Source organism: Macrosteles quadrilineatus, unplaced genomic scaffold (assembly GCF_028750875.1).
Source record: "Macrosteles quadrilineatus isolate MER2022 unplaced genomic scaffold, UCM_ALF_1.0 Scaffold_4__1_contigs__length_99947679, whole genome shotgun sequence".
Lineage (NCBI taxonomy): Eukaryota > Metazoa > Arthropoda > Insecta > Hemiptera > Cicadellidae > Macrosteles > Macrosteles quadrilineatus.
This window is the reverse complement of record NW_026542597.1, coordinates 29,470,029-29,488,964: the sequence shown is the minus strand read 5'-3', so window position 1 is coordinate 29,488,964 and position 18,936 is coordinate 29,470,029. Positions and strand designations below refer to the sequence as shown.

Genomic DNA, 18,936 nt, shown 5'->3' with positions numbered 1-18,936 from the left:
CATTCGGTTCTGGCGAAGAAGTATGTGACTTAAAGAAGATGTAATCATTAACCGGGCGTAAAGAGACACCGAACGAAAAAAACATGTAGAGAACCATCGAACTAAAAAGGTAAAGAACAGTGATGGTGTTAAATGTGCTCTGGAAGTCCCTAAACAAATACCAACTCTTTTGAATTGGGGTCGTTAGATTGGATTTGTCACTACTTCAAATCTATGAATTTCGAGTCAGAACAGACTAACTGGGACACAAAAATGTTTTAGTTTTCCTGCAAAGTGATCTGAAGGAAAGTGGTAATTGAGTTTAAGTTTGAGTATGGAATGTGAAATAATACCCATAGTAGGGGACGGAAACTTATTGTTTGATCAATATAATTTATTCTCTATAGCCACCAGAACAATCATAGGGAAATCCGCTTGCAAGTTGTACAGATAATTGCTAATGATTGGTAAACATACAAACATTTTATCGTAAGTGATTAATCTTACTCAAGATCAGTGTTCGACGTCCAAATTTTACCTTCTCAAGATGGCGAGTACGCTGGTATATTTGGAACTACAATTTATCAGTGAACTATACCCTAACTATATTTTTTCGAGTAGGCCTACACAGGGAAGTTGCTTGAGAAACTGTGACTTACGATTTCGGTTCTGGAGAAGAAGTATCTGACTTGATGTTTAATGGAAATGTTGACTCGGGTCATTATAGCGTTATAAAACTTCAACATGAAAAGTACAGGATGTGAAAAGTACAAAAAGAAAAAGAAAAGGTAATCATTAAGCGGGCGTAAAGAGACATACAGAACGAAAAAAAAAAAACATGTAGAGAACCATCGAACTAAAAAGGTAAAGAGCAGTGATGGGGTTCAATGTGCTCTGGAAGTCCCTTCTAAAAAATACCAATTTTTTTGAATTGGGGTCGTTAGATTGGATTTGTCAGTACTGCAAATCTATGAATTTTGAGTCAGAACAGACTAACTGGGACACAAATATTTTTTCCTTATGTTGTCACAAGGGGAAGGTAAAATGAACTCCTTATCAACATTTTAAGTTTATGGAAAATCTTATCAACAGCGACTATAAAAAAAGTATTAAGGGTCAAAAGAGACAAAAAACTATTTGAGTAAAATATAATACAAATCTGCATTTGAAATGGCCAGTTCTATGTCTCACTTGAATCAACATCTTTCTGGTAGTGGTAGTCTACATATTTTTAAAATCCACGACTCCTTTTCCATCAAATTGGACCGTTAATACCTTCTAACATTGAACAAAGTATGCCCAACTTTATATATACGACGTAAACACAGCTTTTACGATTCACAGTATGGGTCAAAGATTCGTGAAATGCGACCAACTGCTGATATGTGATTTACATGTAGGCTAAGTGACTATCTTTATTCCATACAACAAATGTAATGAAAAAAAAAACGACGAATATAGGAATATACTTGAGCAAATTAAGTAAATAGCATAAATAGCTGCTTATTAGGTTATCAGCATCGCCCAGTTCGTATACTATTTATTTTTCAAATAAAACTCGAATTAATATAAAAAATTCATTTGGTTAAAATAATATATCGGTTTGATTAATATAAAATAGTTTATACAGGCAAACTATCAGTTTCTATTTCATGTAAAAAATTAAACAACCCCTAAATAAAATACAAAGATAAACAGTATTTGTTAATTATTATTTCTTTTATTGCTGACAATATTCCCGTGGCGGAGCACGGGCGGTTAACTAGTATCTATAAACTTGGCTGTACTACAATCTTTTACAATTTGATATTTAAAAAAAATTAGTTACAATAGCGATCAATTTACACCAATCACACTGGTCATTTTCAAGCCCTATTTGAATTGGTATTTGATAGAAGGGTTACTGTTATTGATGGTGTTGGTTTTCATATTCTAGTATATCCGTTTTCCGTATGATAAGATAATCATGAGCATTCTGGTATCTACCTGGGTGACTTAGATTCCTCAGTGTGAGGTGGCACCAACAAATACTTGTCGTTTTCTCCGCCACAGCGAAGCAGCATCTCAACAATTTCTGGCGGAGTCAAAATCTTGAACACCACCAGCTGACGTTGTTCATTTTCACCATGACTCTTGGTTTTCAGCTTCAGTCTCTGTGCTAGTCTATAAACATTATTGGTATCTAGGCCTCAGCGTGTTCATAGTAGTAGTCATAATACACAAAGCTATGTCAGGCAAAGCCGACATGTAACAGAATTTATTCTAAAATAAACTAACCTTACAAATTACAAAATGTTATTTTTCTAAAGGACTTTGTTTTACTTTTGATTCCTTTTTTGTTACCAGCCAATCTAATCTAGAATGATATAACAATTAATTAACCAGCCAAACCTAACCATACACATAACAGCCTAAATCAACACTTAAGAGTCTTCTTCACCCCTGTGAAAACAATAAAAAACATGCCTTGGACGTCCCTCACTCCGGATGAAATGTGTAAATATATAATGTTAAAACTTGTTTCCCTTACAGATTAATGTTGGATCTAGGGTCCTCATACATAATATATCCAAGAAAATCAATAGTAAGTACAAAAAAATCTTAAAGTAACGTAAATTGAGTCACTTTAAACACTGTTATAACTAATAATTTTTTTTTATTTTAAATTTATTTAAGTATTAGTTCCAATATAACTATTCAACTACACTGATACCAAATTTCAAGAAAATCCGTTGAAAAATGGGGTCCGAAACGTTTGACAAAATTTACAGTTTACAGGTTTTTTCGGACGCTACTGTGCTACTAGCCTTTCAAAACTTGGCTCAGGCAGCAGATGAATCACCTACGTGTCGACTTAGTAGTTGTGTGTTTACAACGTTTTCAGAATGGCGCGCATAATGACGCTTCCCTACCCACCCGTCCTCAACACCTTCCCCCTAATGCCATATCCCCAAAAACTGAACTACACCAAGGGTGATGAAGACTCTTAAGTAAATGGTTTGTTTTAGTGATGTGTCAAAACCATCAAAACTTTGGAAAAGTTTCGGTTTCGAGATTCGATATTCGAGTTTAGAGATTTAAAAGTTTCGAAATAGGAAGTTTTGGCACTTATATTTTTGAAAATGATGACATCTATCTCCATTAACACTAATGAAAAAGTCAATTGTATTCTGAATTGCAAAAGGCATCTTAAATACTGGAACAACTTACAATTCAATTTCATATCGATATTCAATATTTATTCAACACAAAGAAATATTGACCACTGAATGTTCTAATTAATGTCATAATTAATTAATTCATGTTTATTTCAATGTCAAGAGTGTCATTAATTTTAATAAATGTTAGTTGTTTGTTTATAAAAAAATATCTTATTTTGGGTTTGAAGTTTATCTGTCACATTTATGTTCTTATGTCTGGATCAGGAGTCCAACTCTTTCAGTTTTGATCGCATAATCATAATGAAAATGTTATCATTACCCGTATTTTTGTTTTTTAGCAACCTTAACCAGGTAACTAAAAATTTTCACGTTCAGGTTTAAAGATTTGAAATTCAATTTTTTAAGTTTCGGTTTCATTTTATACCTTGTTTATAAAGCCTACGTTAAATATTTTGCTGGTATCATACACACTCACCAAAGGAGAGCTCTGCAGAACCAAAATATACAGGGTGGAACGAAGTTAGTGTTAAAAACTTTTATGTGTTAAACTACTAAGTATTGGTGACAAAATGGCACCAATTTAAGTTTCCATACCCTCACAGGTAGGGAATAACAGACAATTTAAGATTTTTTCAAAATATTTGTATTTGCTTACATAAAATGGCCATAAATGCACTAAACATTGTTTTTATTCCAAATTCATTGTCATTTTTAGAATTCTCGTTAAATTTCCAATATTAATAGTACAAATTCATTGAGATGAAACATCTGCATAAGCCCTTATTTGGCAATGGAAGTTTGAATTTGTGATTTTTAGAAAAAAGTAATAACTTTTTCCAAAGTTTTTCTATACTACACTGGACTCTAGAGAGTGTCAATTATGTTAAATCATAGATAAAACATACTCCCTTAGTAGATTTCCCATCCTTATGGAACAGCTGAAGCCAATTTTATTGTTAGTTCTGTACGGTTTTCTGTAGAGGTCGTGTTTTGTTTACAATTTGTTTCCCGTTATTACAGCCATTTAAAACCTCGTTTAACCAAATAATACGATCTAATCATAAACAATAACTTGTCCCCTAGTTATATAACCAAACAGTAAAGCACAAATCAAGAAATTAACCCTAAAATAATAGAAACAAAGTTTCGTCGACACTAGCGCCTTTGTGTCACGTACATGAACTAGACACGAAAAACGTGCTTCAAAATTTACAATGGGATGAGAAGTCTACTTGTGTTGGTTAGTCTATGGTTAAATATAATATAAAAATAAAATGTTTGTTTAAGCCTGCCTATACTAGAAAAAGAACAGCTGTAATGAACTTATTAGAATAACATTATAACAATTAAATGGTTTAAATAAACTATTAGTAAAATGTGTTTAAGAATCTTGTGTTAGTTTTGTGAATAATAATTTTGTTTAATTGTAAAAAAGTGAGTATTTATTTAAATATAAAAAGTAAGAAAACTTTTCAGGTTATGGGCCCAGGGATGCTCATGCCATAAAACTAAAAATTAACAACCAGGGCTGCTCATGCCATAAAACTAAGAAATAACAATCAGGACTGCTAATGCCATAAAATAAAACCAAGTAAGAACAGGGCTATTAATGCCATAAAACTAAAACTAGAAGAACAAAGTTTGAAGTTGTCTCTTAGCGTGAGTATATCAACATTTACTAATAATGACCAGTGAAAATGATTATAACACTATTCAAAGGCTTAAAAACGTGGAAACATTTGCTATGTGGGAATTTGAGATTAGTGTGCTGTTCAAAGCACGAGAACTGATAGATGTAGTTGACGGAACTGAAACCTTAGATGAACAAGGTGATGATGCATCAAAAATAAAAAAGTGGAAGGTAAAGGATGCCAAGGCCCAACATTATATATTGCTAACAATTGATAACCAAATTAAACCTCATATTTTAACTAGTAAAAACGCCCATGAAATGTTTCAAACACTAAAAAGACTTTTTCAAAAAGATACTGAAACCCAAAAATGTGCATTACTTCAGGACTTTTACAACTTCAAGTGCAATAGAGTGTAACAATCTTATGAAATTTGTATTTTAAAATTTTGTCATTTAGTAAAGCAGTTAACTTATTAGTTTTGTCAAAACGTGATGTAAGCCTGCAACCACCGTGTGCTCTCTGATTGGCTGTTCATGGTTCAATCCTATGAAAAGATAGTCAGAGTGCCTACGTCACAACCGAGCTTATAAAAGGGGTCGGACCACGTGGCCCGGTCTCATTCGGTCAGTGTAGTAGTTATGTATAATGTGAATTGCTTAGTGCACATAGTCCCCTTTGTGGGTAAGTCCTAGCTTTAATTTTTACAATATTATTTTATTCATTGTTGTGAGTACGGAGGGTGCAGGCAGGCAGTAGTCTTTTTATTTAATAATTTTCAGCTTTATGAAAGAATTTACTTTGGCCCTTCAGGCAATTAAAAATATCTTTTGTTTTAGGGTTGAACTACCAGAGAGCAAAATGTCAATAAATGGGAATGAAATTAAAAGACTATTGATTATTTACAAGAACCAAAACCTGAATAGTTAAATTTCTGTGTGAATACAACTATACAAGAACATTTAAAAAATTTGTACTGGTTTAAAAGACATTTTAAGTAAAACGGTACAAATTAAATGCGCCACTCTGCTAACTACCTAGTCTATCTAGTTATTTCAAATGAAGATGTGTTTTAAAGTGCATAAACTGGACTAAGTGTATTTTGTGTCCAAAATGGGTGCACACGTGGACCTTTTAATTAAAACAGAACTTGAATATGAACTTACAATTAGGAATGTTAAACTAGAAACTAATCAAACTGTTGCAGACCTAAGAAAGCGATTACGTTCTGTTTTAAAGTTAAATATTGAACCAAGTGCGTATAATATAGCTAAAAAGGTAGTTATAAACGATGAAATAAAGACAATTAAAGTAGCTTTAGAAGAGTTAAAGTTAAAAATAGAAGAATGTGGAAAAGAGAAGAGGGTAGTAGATTCTTTGAAATGTAAAGCCAAGATTAATCATTACAAACTAAGGTTAACTGTGTTATCTAGTTTCAAAGTTAACGATGAACAAAAGAAGGATATTCAGCAGTTGGAAGTAGTCTTATCAGAATGTGAAACAATGTTTGGTTTAGTTGAAGTAGATAAAGACCTTGAATCTAGGATAGAACGTAGATTAAGCGATTCTTTTGCCGAGGACGAAGAAATTGAACAGAATGTAATGTCTAAATTGAATATTTCTAATGAAGCTAATGAGAGGCCCCATTGTAATGAACAGTTAAATGTGTACGCTAAACTCCCCAATCCTGTTGAGAGACACTTGAAAAATGTAAAATCTTGTGATGGTCTCGAAGCTAGGGAACTTCTAAACTTTGTTAAAGTCATGCTGAAACTTAAAAAAGAATCCGAGCTCTCAGACTTCCAAATATTAGATGTAATACTAGGCTACACAACAGGACCACTGTACAGTAAAGTTGTAGAATTTAAGCAGTTAGGCCACTCAATTGAAGAAGTACATAATCTATTGTTAAACTATTTTGTACCTCTAGGGTTAAGAGAAAACCTGAAACGAGAACTAGTAAATAGACCACAAAAGCATAACGAGCCTTTAAGTTGTTACATTTTAGAAATCAGAGAAAATTCTAAACTGTTGAATTGTTTGTATTCTGAACTTGACATTGTCAAACTAATTATAATTGGTTTGAATCAATCAACTAGAAGCCGTCTTGCATTAACAGAAACTCCCACTAGTTTTAAGGAACTAGAGTTATTGTGTGTACATGAGCAGAATGTTGCCTATGAGGATACGCGAAGAGGCAGTTTAAGGTCTAGTCCAGGTAATCATGGTAAACCGGTTTGGACACATAATACTAATGCTACTAGAAAGTGTTACTATTGTGGTATTTATGGTCACATGGCGAGGGAGTGTAGGAAACGCATTAATAACCCATCACGCACTCAAGGTCAAAATACTCATTCAAATCAAACTCACTATTCCAAAAATGGTCCGCCAAAAAACGCGTGATGAGGGATGGACCCGTTAAGGCTCCAATCAGGGATCCATCCCATGGAAACATTCACACCGGGAACAGTAATAAAAAGATTGGTAGAAGTTTGAACTTACTTGAAAGACGCAAGTTTAAGAAACAATCTAAATTTAAAGCAAATCAATTTGAGCTAAACAATAATGATTGGTTAAACTTAAAGATTGACACTAACTGTAGTAATGGGTTACCTACACTAAAGGCTGAATTTTCTTATAACTGTATAGAAAATGCTTTGATTGATACGGGTAGTAGTATTAACTTAATAAGTGACAGAATGCTTAGTAACTTACAATCAAAAGGGTTAGTTAAAAGAGTTTACAATTCTGAAGTCGAGTGTAGGTCAGCTAATAACACAAATGTAAATATTCTGTGTTATTGTGAAGTAAAGATAAGAATACACAGATATTCTTGGAGTGTAAAATTCTTTGTAGGTCAAAATCTAACTTGGAATGTAATACTAGGGAGTGAGTTTATTAAGAAATCTGGTATGATTATAGATCTAAACAATGATTGCTGTCATTTTAAGTTTGATAAAGAGTGTAAAGTCGAGTTTGTTTGTAATTCAAACAAGGTTGTGTGTAATATCAATGAAAATGTACAAGTAGGGTTGTATAAAGCTAAGGAGGATGTAGCTAAGCTAATTGCTAAATATCCTAATGTATTTACAAACAAAATTGGAGAAGGTTTAGACTTTGAATTCAAGCTTAAGCTTAAAGATGATATACCAGTATCCCTGAAAACTTATCCATTATCCCCTCCTCGTATGATTGCCATGAAAGAAATCCTAGATGACCTACTTTCCCAAAACATAATAAGACCTTCACTATCTCCCTATGCAAGTCCTACCTTCTTAGTAAAAAAGCCTAATTCTGAGAAATTTAGACTTGTAATTAACTACAGTCAGTTAAATAACAAAATAGAAAGAGTAAACTATCCTATTGGAGATTGTAATCAGATATGTCAGTATTTACAGGGTTGTACGTATTTTACAGTACTTGATTTATGTAATAGCTTTCATCAGATCAAGTTGTGTGAAGAGAGTAAGCATATAACTGCATTCACAACACCTTTCTCAAGCTATGAATGGAACAGAATCCCTTATGGATTACATTTAGGGTCTGGTTTATTGAGTTCATATTTGAACAAAGTTTTTGATGGAATTCAGTACTCTTATGTAATTAATTTTGTAGATGATGTCATTGTGTTTTCTAAAACATATGAGGAACATGTCAAACACTTAGACGAAGTTTTGTCTAGGCTTAGTAAACACAATCTAACTGTCAACCCACAGAAAGTAAAGTTTGTATTTAAGGAGATTAAGTATTTAGGATTTTTAATCTCTAAGGATACTATGTCGATTGATCCAGATAGAACGCAAGCAATTAGAGATTGTCCTGCTCCTAAAGATGCTAAAGAAGTTTCTAGGTTTATTGGAATGGTATCTTACTTTTCATCTTTTATACCTAACTTTTCTGAGATTGCAAGTCCACTTAATGAATTAAGAAAGAAAAACAAACAGTTTATATGGTCTGACGAGTGTGATGCTAGTTTTCATAAGCTTAAAGATAGTGTTGCAAATCCACCTGTATTAGGTATACCTGATTATAGTAAGCCTTTCACGCTACATTGTGACGCAAGCGATAAAGCCTGTGGAGCCTGTTTGCTTCAAAACTTTGGTGATAAAATGAAACCTATAGCTTACTATTCAAAAAAGTTTAATGATGCAGAGAGATGTTTATCTGTATACGAGAAAGAAGCTTTATCGGTTGTGTGTGCGATAAATAAGTTTAGATCTTATCTAGAAATTCAGCCTTTTACTCTCAAAACAGATAATAGTGCTTTAGCATGGGTATTGTCAAACTTTAGGAAACTAGGAAAAATCGGGCGTTGGTGTGAAGTAATGCTTAGTCTTCCTTTTACTATAGAACATATCAAGGGTAAAGATAACGCCATAGCAGATTATTTATCGAGAATCTTTAGTACTGTCAATGAGTCTGAGAAAGTTGAGTTTAGTAGTGTTGTAAATAATGATTCTAGGCTAAAGAAACCTGTAAATAAGCGTAATGAGAGTAATGAGAGCTCAATCCGAGACTTAGGCATTATAAAGTCAATAAATGCTATTAGTGACTTCCCAGTAGCGTATACCGACTTTAAAGTGCACCAAGAAGCAGACTGTGAACTTAAACAAATAATTGAGAGCATTGAAAAGGGTGAAAACAAACTGTGTTTTTATTTAAACAAAGGAGTTTTAATGTATAAAAAGAGGGAGTGTAGTTCACCAAAAGTTTATTTGCCTAAAACTCTAATAGACATGGTGTTTAAATATTTCCATAACTCTTTAGCAGGAAGCCACATGGGTAGCTTAAAAACTATTCAACGAGTTACTCAGTATTTTTACAGACCGAATTTGGTTAAAGAAATACGACAACGAGTTGCAGATTGTGACATGTGTTACCAAGGTAAACCAGCTCAGAAGGTTTACAATGGACCATTGATCTCCAGTTTCTCTAAAGGTGTAATGGACAGGTTGTACATTGATGTGTTCGGACCACTTGTTAGGGGTAAGGCAATGCATAAAAATGTGCTCATAATTGTTGATGACTTCAGTAAGTATGTGTGGATTGTACCCATTAGAGATGCAACATCCTCAACTATTATAAACGCATTAGAAAATGTTGTTTTCAAAAACTTTTCTTTGTGCAAGGAAATAGTGACAGACAATGCTAAGTATTTTACTAGTAATCAAATCAAAAACTATTTATTTAATAAGGGTATATTGCAAAAAACAATTACGCCTTATGTACCTAGGAGCAACAAATCAGAAAGGTATTTGAGAAATTTAAAATCTATTTTTCAAATCTATTTTCATGATAGACAGAGTAGTTGGGATAGAAATCTTTCTGAAATACAATTAGCAGTTAATTCAGCTGTTAATGAGTCTACAAACTGTACACCTTTTGAGATTATGTTCAACAGGCCTCCTAATTTAACACTAACTAACATGTGGAAGTTAAACGATTTGATTGATGACAAACAAATCAAATCTAATGACATTGCTACCAAGCTTACAAAAGTAGTAGATAATCTTAAAAAGTCTGTAAATAAAAATCTTGCTCGTGAAATGTATAATGATAAGAATTCACAACATCCTTTTAAAAAGGGCAGTATTGTATTTGTCAAAACCTATCATTTAAGTGACAAAAGTAAAAACTTCATGCAGAAAATGGCTTTAAGGTTTGATGGACCGTATAGAATAATATACTTCATAACCGAAGTTACTTGTTTGGTTCAAAAGCTCAATGATTTAAGTATTGTTAAGAGGTGTCATATTTCACAGTTGAAGTTAAAGAAATGAAGTTTGCAGGGATGAGTAAATCAATGATCAAAAGCTATGTCTGTTATTGTATAGCTGAGTTTGTAAATATGTAAATAAGTTAGTATAAGATTTTATTAAAACTTGTTAGACTTAAGAATTGAAATTCATGATTTTATATGCTAGCATTTATGTGTATTTTCAGAATGTTGCAACTAATCCTTTCTAGGTACAGGTTGTTAAATAATTGCTTAACCGTAATAAACCTGAAATTAAAAGGATTTATGAATGATGTCCGATGGGAAAAACGATTTTTAGTATGTATACTAAACGACAAGAGGTGTAAGTCGTAAGTATGGTGGTAATGAAAAAAGATTATGGTAATCAATTTTAATAGAAATTGATGATTGACTTTGTGTCTGATTATATCTTTTGAAATGGTTATTTTGTTTTGTTAAAGTAAAAAAAATGGTTTGTATTTTGTTTGGAGTAATTTTGCTGTCAAGTAAGCTGCAATTCATTATTTATATTTAGAGCTTTGAATAATGTGTTTTATTTTACGTTACAGTGCAAAGTTTTAATATTTTACTGTAACATTTTAAAGTAACGATGTGTGAATGTTGGTTTGCAATAAAACAAGAAAAAGTAAGATCATTGAAGAGAGATAATGAGATTTTATTAGGTCAATAAATGGTTTAAGATTACAATCACCTGCTTAGATTGAGTAATACCTTGTTATGGATATCCAAATACTACACAACACTTTACACTGCACTTTGACACTTTGCACTTCACTAAAACTTCACTCACACTTGCACTTACTTCACTTTTTACGAGACTTTTTCACTAGAACGTAACTCCATGCGCGCACGACTTTCACTACAAACTTTTGACAAAAAACAAGAAATTTGGGTATCCTGATTTGTCTTGCAGCTGTTATCTACATTTATAGTACTAGACCTCATTATTAAAAAATGTTTGGAATTTTGTTGCATGTACTTCCAATAAGTTGACCTGGGTCAGGGTTTGCAAGGACCGTTCCAGTTCTCCCTAATCTTGACCGCTTATCTCTGTTATCGCCAAGAGTAAAGACTGCACACTGAAGGATGATCCCGTGTCCTAAACCAAGTCTGGCGAAGAATGAGCAATTGTTCACATTGTTATTGTTAACATTTTATTACTTATGATGTAAAAGTTTTTTGATTTATTTTGATATGTAATTTAATTTCTTGGTATGTGAGTTTGAATTTGAAATGTTAAACTTGTAAAGAAATGCCAAAATTTTGTTTTTTGGGGGGAAATTTGTAACAATCTTATGAAATTTGTATTTTAAAATTTTGTCATTTAGTAAAGCAGTTAACTTATTAGTTTTGTCAAAACGTGATGTAAGCCTGCAACCACCGTGTGCTCTCTGATTGGCTGTTCATGGTTCAATCCTATGAAAAGATAGTCAGAGTGCCTACGTCACAACCGAGCTTATAAAAGGGGTCGGACCACGTGGCCCGGTCTCATTCGGTCAGTGTAGTAGTTATGTATAATGTGAATTGCTTAGTGCACATAGTCCCCTTTGTGGGTAAGTCCTAGCTTTAATTTTTACAATATTATTTTATTCATTGTTGTGAGTACGGAGGGTGCAGGCAGGCAGTAGTCTTTTTATTTAATAATTTTCAGCTTTATGAAAGAATTTACTTTGGCCCTTCAGGCAATTAAAAATATCTTTTGTTTTAGGGTTGAACTACCAGAGAGCAAAATGTCAATAAATGGGAATGAAATTAAAAGACTATTGATTATTTACAAGAACCAAAACCTGAATAGTTAAATTTCTGTGTGAATACAACTATACAAGAACATTTAAAAAATTTGTACTGGTTTAAAAGACATTTTAAGTAAAACGGTACAAGAGAAATTGATATGATGAGTAACCTTTGCCTAATACAGAACCTAACTTATAAACTAAACCAACTCGACCAGAAAATAGATGACACAATGGTGATAACGAAGATCCTGACGATACTACCAGAAAGGTTCAGACATTTCAACAGTGCCTGGGACTCGACATCAGCAACGGAAAGGACACTCGAAAATCTGAAAGCTCGACTCGTTCAAGAGGAAAGTAAGATGAAATCTATGGACAGCAGTAGTGGTAATGAAAGTACAGTTTTTAAGGCTAGCTCTACTCAATATGAACAAGGTATGACTAAATTTAATAAGCCTAATAATGTAAAATGTTTCACTTGTCAAAAGATAGGTCACATTCAAAAGAATTGTCCTAGTAAAAAGTGTTGCTCTTTTTGTAAAAAGAATAACCATTATGAGTCAAACTGTTATCTTAAAAATAAAGTTAATAGTCCAGGCAAATTAGATCAAAAATAGGGTGTGCTCCCCAAAAAATCGTCTAAAGCTGGAAAGTGTTTTAATACCTTTTGGGGGTCCCAAATAAGAGTCCTGTGAGTTTGCGACGGATTCTGACGTCTGCTTAAGTTTTGGGAGTCGAAAAACTATGAAAATTTTGCACTTTTTTTAAGTTTTTCGCTTATAACTCCTAAATAACGAATCCTAAGGAAAATGTTGTCAGAAGGAGTCTTTTAGTGCATCAAATTCCGCGTCGATTGATGTTAAATACATCAAAATCGGCCGAGCCGTTTAGCCGCTGTAGCTTTTCAAAGTTGGGATATTTTCATCAACATGGCCAAAAGGTTGATAATTTTACCAGTTTTCGGCTTACAACTCCTAAACGACGCATGCTATACAAAAATGCACCTGTAGTTAGTTTGGAAAACACAAAATTCTGCGTATAATGTTTTTTTTTTATTAATCAATAACGGCAATTGATTGTTACCTACTTTGTATGGACGCCATTTCATTGAAAAAAATATTAACGTTAAAGTTGAAAATTTTTAATAAAATTGGTAACAACATAGATCCTGTCCTTAAATGGATTTTGAATTATTAGATAGTGGTTTATTCCATGATGGCCATCCAGAGGTTTATCTAATAAGGTGTGAAGAGAGTAAGACCCCCTATGTAATTTTAAGTCTAATATTGTCTGAGCTGAGGTTCCGAAAATTCTAGGATTCATCCCAACCACCCATTATATACGATCTATCCCTGTATTCATCTTTCAGTTTTTGGCTTACATCTTCTAACGCATGCTATAGAAAAAATGTTCCTGTAGTTAGTTTGAAGAGCATAAACGTCTGCGTAGAATGTTTTCCAATTCATTAAGATCGGCTTCACCATTTAACCGCTATTGATTGTTATTATAACACTAGATCAGATGCTTGTCAAGTTTAAAATCTTACCATTGCAATCTGGCAAACAACCAGCCTAATTACCAAAAACATAGGGGATATGGCAGTGAATCTACCCACTAGTGTGACGTCATGGATCGTGCCTATGAACAAGTAAGTGCTCATGAGAGCAACATCTTACTGTGGAGAGCTTTTTCCGAGATAGGGGAATCAATGATGTGGATCTAGCCCGATTGTTCGCTGCTAGGCCCATCGCAGTGAATGCTACCCATCAAGTTAAGGTATATTGTGGGATCACCTCTTCAACATATTATCAGCAAGTTGACAATATAAACTCCACGGATACGGTGGGATCAAAAAGAAATTCATCAAATGGTTCCAGTGTCACGACCCATTTACTGAAAATAGTTCGCTCATGTCAATCAGCTCAGCAGTTATCCCATATCTCTTATACATACATCTTTATACATACCTCGCATCAACGCGAGATATGTATAAAGCATAATGGAAAGGCACAGCTTGCAAGAAAATCGTAAATAGGCAAGCCTATAATGACCATAAACTGTGCAGAATTAAAGGAAGTGGTGACATTAATCGCGAGCTGTGATGGCAACAGAAAAGGTTAAAGAAGAATCTGTCCCCTCAGTCAACACGTGATATTCCACATTAAATCCAAGCCTTAATTTGAATCATACTTTGGATTAAAAATAGGTCCGTACCGTACCCACTAGTGCAGTTTGATGAAGAAAGCGTGATGTAGAAGAGTCGAAAATCTAACTATTCATGTAGCCTAAAACTACTCATGCGGTTTACTCCAATCAATGTGGATCTCACTGTGTTCTAACAGGTTACACCGCTTGGCGAAGTTGCAGAAGCAGGTTGGCCCTATACATGGTTGGGAGCAGAAAATATCCAAATCAAGTGAGGGTTGGTCTCTTCTAGAGGACACTTTCAACTAATTTTGACTTTGATTCTAACAAAAGGGGCTGCTCATCCACCAATCCTTTAGAGCTCATTTAAAATTGTACTTAATTCAGAGAGATAGGTATGGAAAATTAACGTCAATGGATTAACTCCCATCACTACGGCTAATCATACATCCATAAATACATAAAACCATACATAAAACCTCCACCGGTTCGACAAGAACTTCTCAACTCCGTCTACCTATCTCGACCATCGTGTACATTTTAAAAAGGTTAACATTTTCTCGCTCCATATGAAATGCAGGGATATAACGCACTACTGTCTGAAAGACTTGCAAGGGGCACGATTATCTCAATTCGATACCTGACGAAAAAGATGGTACCGAATGTCACCATTTGTGGCAAGACCAATAAGAGCAAAGAACGAATCCTTATTCTTAAGATTCCAATGATGAGAAGTAGAAAAGTTATATGGTAAAATCTACGAAAAATACCAATAGTTTTTTTTTTATAGGCTAAATACATAGTAAAACTATGTACATCCGTCCCATTATCATCTTCCGTTTATTAAGCTAAAAAATAACATTTTTGCTATATTTAATACAATCTTTCTCGTTGTAATATCTTATTATATATTAGAATCGCTTAACATCATTCGGGAGTGTCCAGAGATGGGAACGTATAAATGGGAGCTTAGGACGAATCCTAGAATTTTTGTAACCCCCTCAACAATATTAGATTTAAAATTGCATAGGGGGTCTTGCTACCCTTCCCTTCACACATTCTTGGATAAACCTCTGGATGATAATTATGAAATAAACCACTATCTAGTCATTCATAATCATAATTATACGCAGAATTTTGTGTTTTTCAAACTATCTACAGGCGCATTTTTGTATAGCATGCGTCGTTTAGGAGTTGTAAGTCGAAAACTGGTCAAATAATCAACCTTTTGGCCATGTTGATGAAAATATCCCAACTTTGAAAAGCTACAGCGGCTAAACGGCTCGGCCGATTTTGACGTATTTGACATCAATCGACGCGGAATTTGATGCACTAAAAGACACCTTCGAATAACATTTTCCTTAGGATTCGTTATTTAGGAGTTATAAGCGAAAAACTGAAAAAAGTGCAAAATTTTCATAGTTTTTCGACTTCCAAAACTTAAGCAGACGTCAGAATCCGTCGCAAACTCACAGGAGCCTTATTTGGGACCCCCAAAAGGTATTAAAACACTTTCCAGCTTTAGACGATTTTTTGGGGAGCATATGTCTAATTTGCCTGGGCTATAAGGAAAATAGGCCAATGATGTACTATTTGTAAGAAAAGTAACCATGATACTAAGAACTGCTGTTTTTTTTTAGAGATAGGTCTAGTAAAAATTACAATAACAAAGATCCTAAAAACACCCATAAAACTGTTTTTCTGACCAAGGTTAAGGAGGAACAGGTAGGCCTAATCCTTGAAACAAGTATGCCTAAGGGCCGTTTTCCCCAAGTCAGTTTAAACCTTGGAAAGAGTTTAAACTTAAGATTAACCCCCGCCTCGCTTTCCCCACTGTTCATTGCAAGTTTAACTTACGTTTATTTTAACTGCTTGTTCAAGTCCAGTTAACCCCATGATCTGGATTAATCTTGTTTTCTAACAACATAACCTATGTGGTTGTTTTTTATTACATGGGTTCACAGTTTGCGTGTTTCTTAATTGTGCGTAGTTAAATTATATCAAATTTTACAAACATAACATATATAACCTTGCAATTGCGAAGAAACTTGTTTGTCTGGTTCTTGGAAATGGAAGAAATTATAGACATCTTCAATGAAATCGACGACGAAGACTTTGAAAATGAGAGACCAATCAGAAGAGGTCCTATGAAAATCAGGGATAGAGTAGACAACTTTGTTAAATGGGACGAAGCAGAATTTTTCACCAGATTCAGAATGCGAAAAAGAACAGCAAATCTTGTTTTTGAACTGATTGAAAACAAAATATCAAGTAAAACTGATAGAAACCGAGCAATCCCCCCCTCAATGAAGTTCCTCATTGCCTTGCGTTATTTTGCCACCGGAACTTTCCTGATAAATGTTGGTGATATGAATGGAGTTCACTTCTCCACCGTGAGCAAAATCATCAAAAACGTCTCCACTGCATTGGCTAGCCTATGTAAGCATTTTATACACATGCCAACGGAAGGAAACGACTTGTCTGAAATTAAAGCGGGATTCTACGCCAAAGCCAGGTTTCCACACTGTGTCGGTGCACTTGACTGTACTCATGTTAGAATAGAATCTCCAGGGGGAAATGCACCTGAACTTTTTCGAATGAGGAAAGGGTATTTTTCCTTAAATGTTCAAGGGGTTTGTGACTCGAGCCTGCAGTTCAAAAATATTGTTGCAAGGTGGCCTGGATCAACGCATGATGCCCATATATTTAACTCGTCGCTTTTGAAGCATGAATTTGAAGCAGGAATTTACGGGGATGCAGTTTTAGTCGGTGACAGTGGATATGGTTGTACAAACTATTTGATCACACCACTAGAATACGAGCCCCAAACCCAAGAAGAACGCTTGTTCCAAGAATCACAAGTCAGAACTAGAAACCCTATTGAAAGGTGTTTTGGAGTTTGGAAAAGGCGGTTTCCTTGTTTAGCACTAGGAATGAGATTAAAAATGGATCGGATACAAAATGTCATTGTAGCAACGGCCGTGCTACACAACATTTGTATTAAGGAAGGAGAAGATATCCCGCCGGTATCTGCCGAAGAGTTGGCCGCAATTGAAGGACTTAAGGAACTCCCGTTACAAGTGAATCCTGTCCGTAGGAGAGGAACATCTTGGAGACGGGACACCCTGATCAATGGTTATTTCAGAAACCTTGTTTAAAACATAGGGTAGCTTATTATGCTATAAATAGCTAAACTTGGTGGACTAAAGTTTTTCACCGAACACCTTTATTTAGAGTGTAATTTACAGTTTTATTTAACTTTATAAGGTTGATTTATAATAACTGACGAGTGGTTGTATTCTGTTAGGTTAATTTAAGTTGTAAATTTTTTATTAAAAATTTAAAGGAAACACTTAATGTTTGTAACTTATTTATTAAAATGTTACAAATTTACAAAATTATCGTTGATTTTCATAATAGCTTACAAAACAACATAAAACAATAAAAGTGAAAAAAATATATCTACTTATTTAGAATGAAGAATTAACTTGAAGTTTGGGTACTCAACAAATATTTAAAATCCAAACATTATACACTTTCTCTCTCTAACCTTCTTTTCAACAATTCACATTCTTTTCGCAAACAATCCATCTTCAGTTCGTGTTCTTCCCTCTGGAATAAAATTTGGTCTTCATAGAGTTTCTTTTGCAGTTTAAGAACCTCCTCTTTTGCCCTAGATACCTCTCCAACTTTTGCACCAACTTTGGACCTGTCCATGATGGTTCTCCTTGATTTATTGACAAGCAATGCCTGAGATTTATTTTCTCTAAGAAGCTTTGCAGAAAAGGTTTTACCAAATCCTTCCTTGGCAGCTTTTGAAGATTTTGATTTGTCTGCAAGAGACGTGGAACTAGCTGAATCTTGTCCTTTACCTTCATTTTCTAATTCGGTATTTAGTTTTGGTAAGTTTTGTAATGAGTCATCTACTTTTTCCCCATAACCTATGTATTCCATTCCAACAACAGTTATTCGGTAATTTTCATTAACATAATTGAATGTAAGTGGAGTGTAGACATCGTCAGTGTTTGACGTAGAAGCGTCATTGCTATGAATATCACTATCGTATTGGGATGACATTCCAAGAACTGGTAGATCCCCAATTATGTCTTTGATTTTTACGTCTGTTTCAGTCACTGACGGTGGTATAAATGGCCCACCACCCGTCCCACAAATATATTTTTTGTCTTCTGCCCATCTTTTTTTGGCGTTCTTCTTGATGTTATCGTATTTCATTCTCAGAGCAGTACAATCACGGTAAAAAATACCACTTTCAGCGTTGAATCTAGTTTCTATGGCCTTCCATGCGTTTTCTTTTTCTTTTAAAGTTGTGTGGTCAGATTTTTTGCACTCAATGATGTCTTTCTTTTCGGCAACTAAATTTAAAAGCAAAGCAATTTCAGATTCCTTAAAGTTTTTTCCTCTCTTCAAGTCTTTTATCCTCCCATCACACTCGTCTACTTTTTTCGTTTCCATTTCAAAATTAAATAATTTTTAATCAAGCACGTAATGTTTACTTAAAGCGA

At 34.1% G+C, this 18,936-nt stretch overlaps 1 protein-coding gene across 4 annotated transcripts in view; it reads right to left on the bottom strand.

Moving 5' to 3' along the window:
* The window catches only part of LOC128993603 (NF-kappa-B-repressing factor-like), a 63,524-nt gene that overhangs the window by 4,136 nt on the left and 40,452 nt on the right, over nucleotides 1-18,936 (bottom strand). For all 4 annotated transcript variants that reach the window (XR_008490776.1, XM_054417592.1, XM_054417594.1 and 1 more), the window contains exon 7: nucleotides 1,966-2,142. Coding sequence is in view for 3 of the 4 variants with exons in the window: in XM_054417592.1 (XP_054273567.1) it covers nucleotides 1,966-2,142 (177 nt within the window). In the remaining variant the exon portion in view is untranslated. The remainder of the gene's footprint in view (nucleotides 1-1,965; nucleotides 2,143-18,936) is intronic.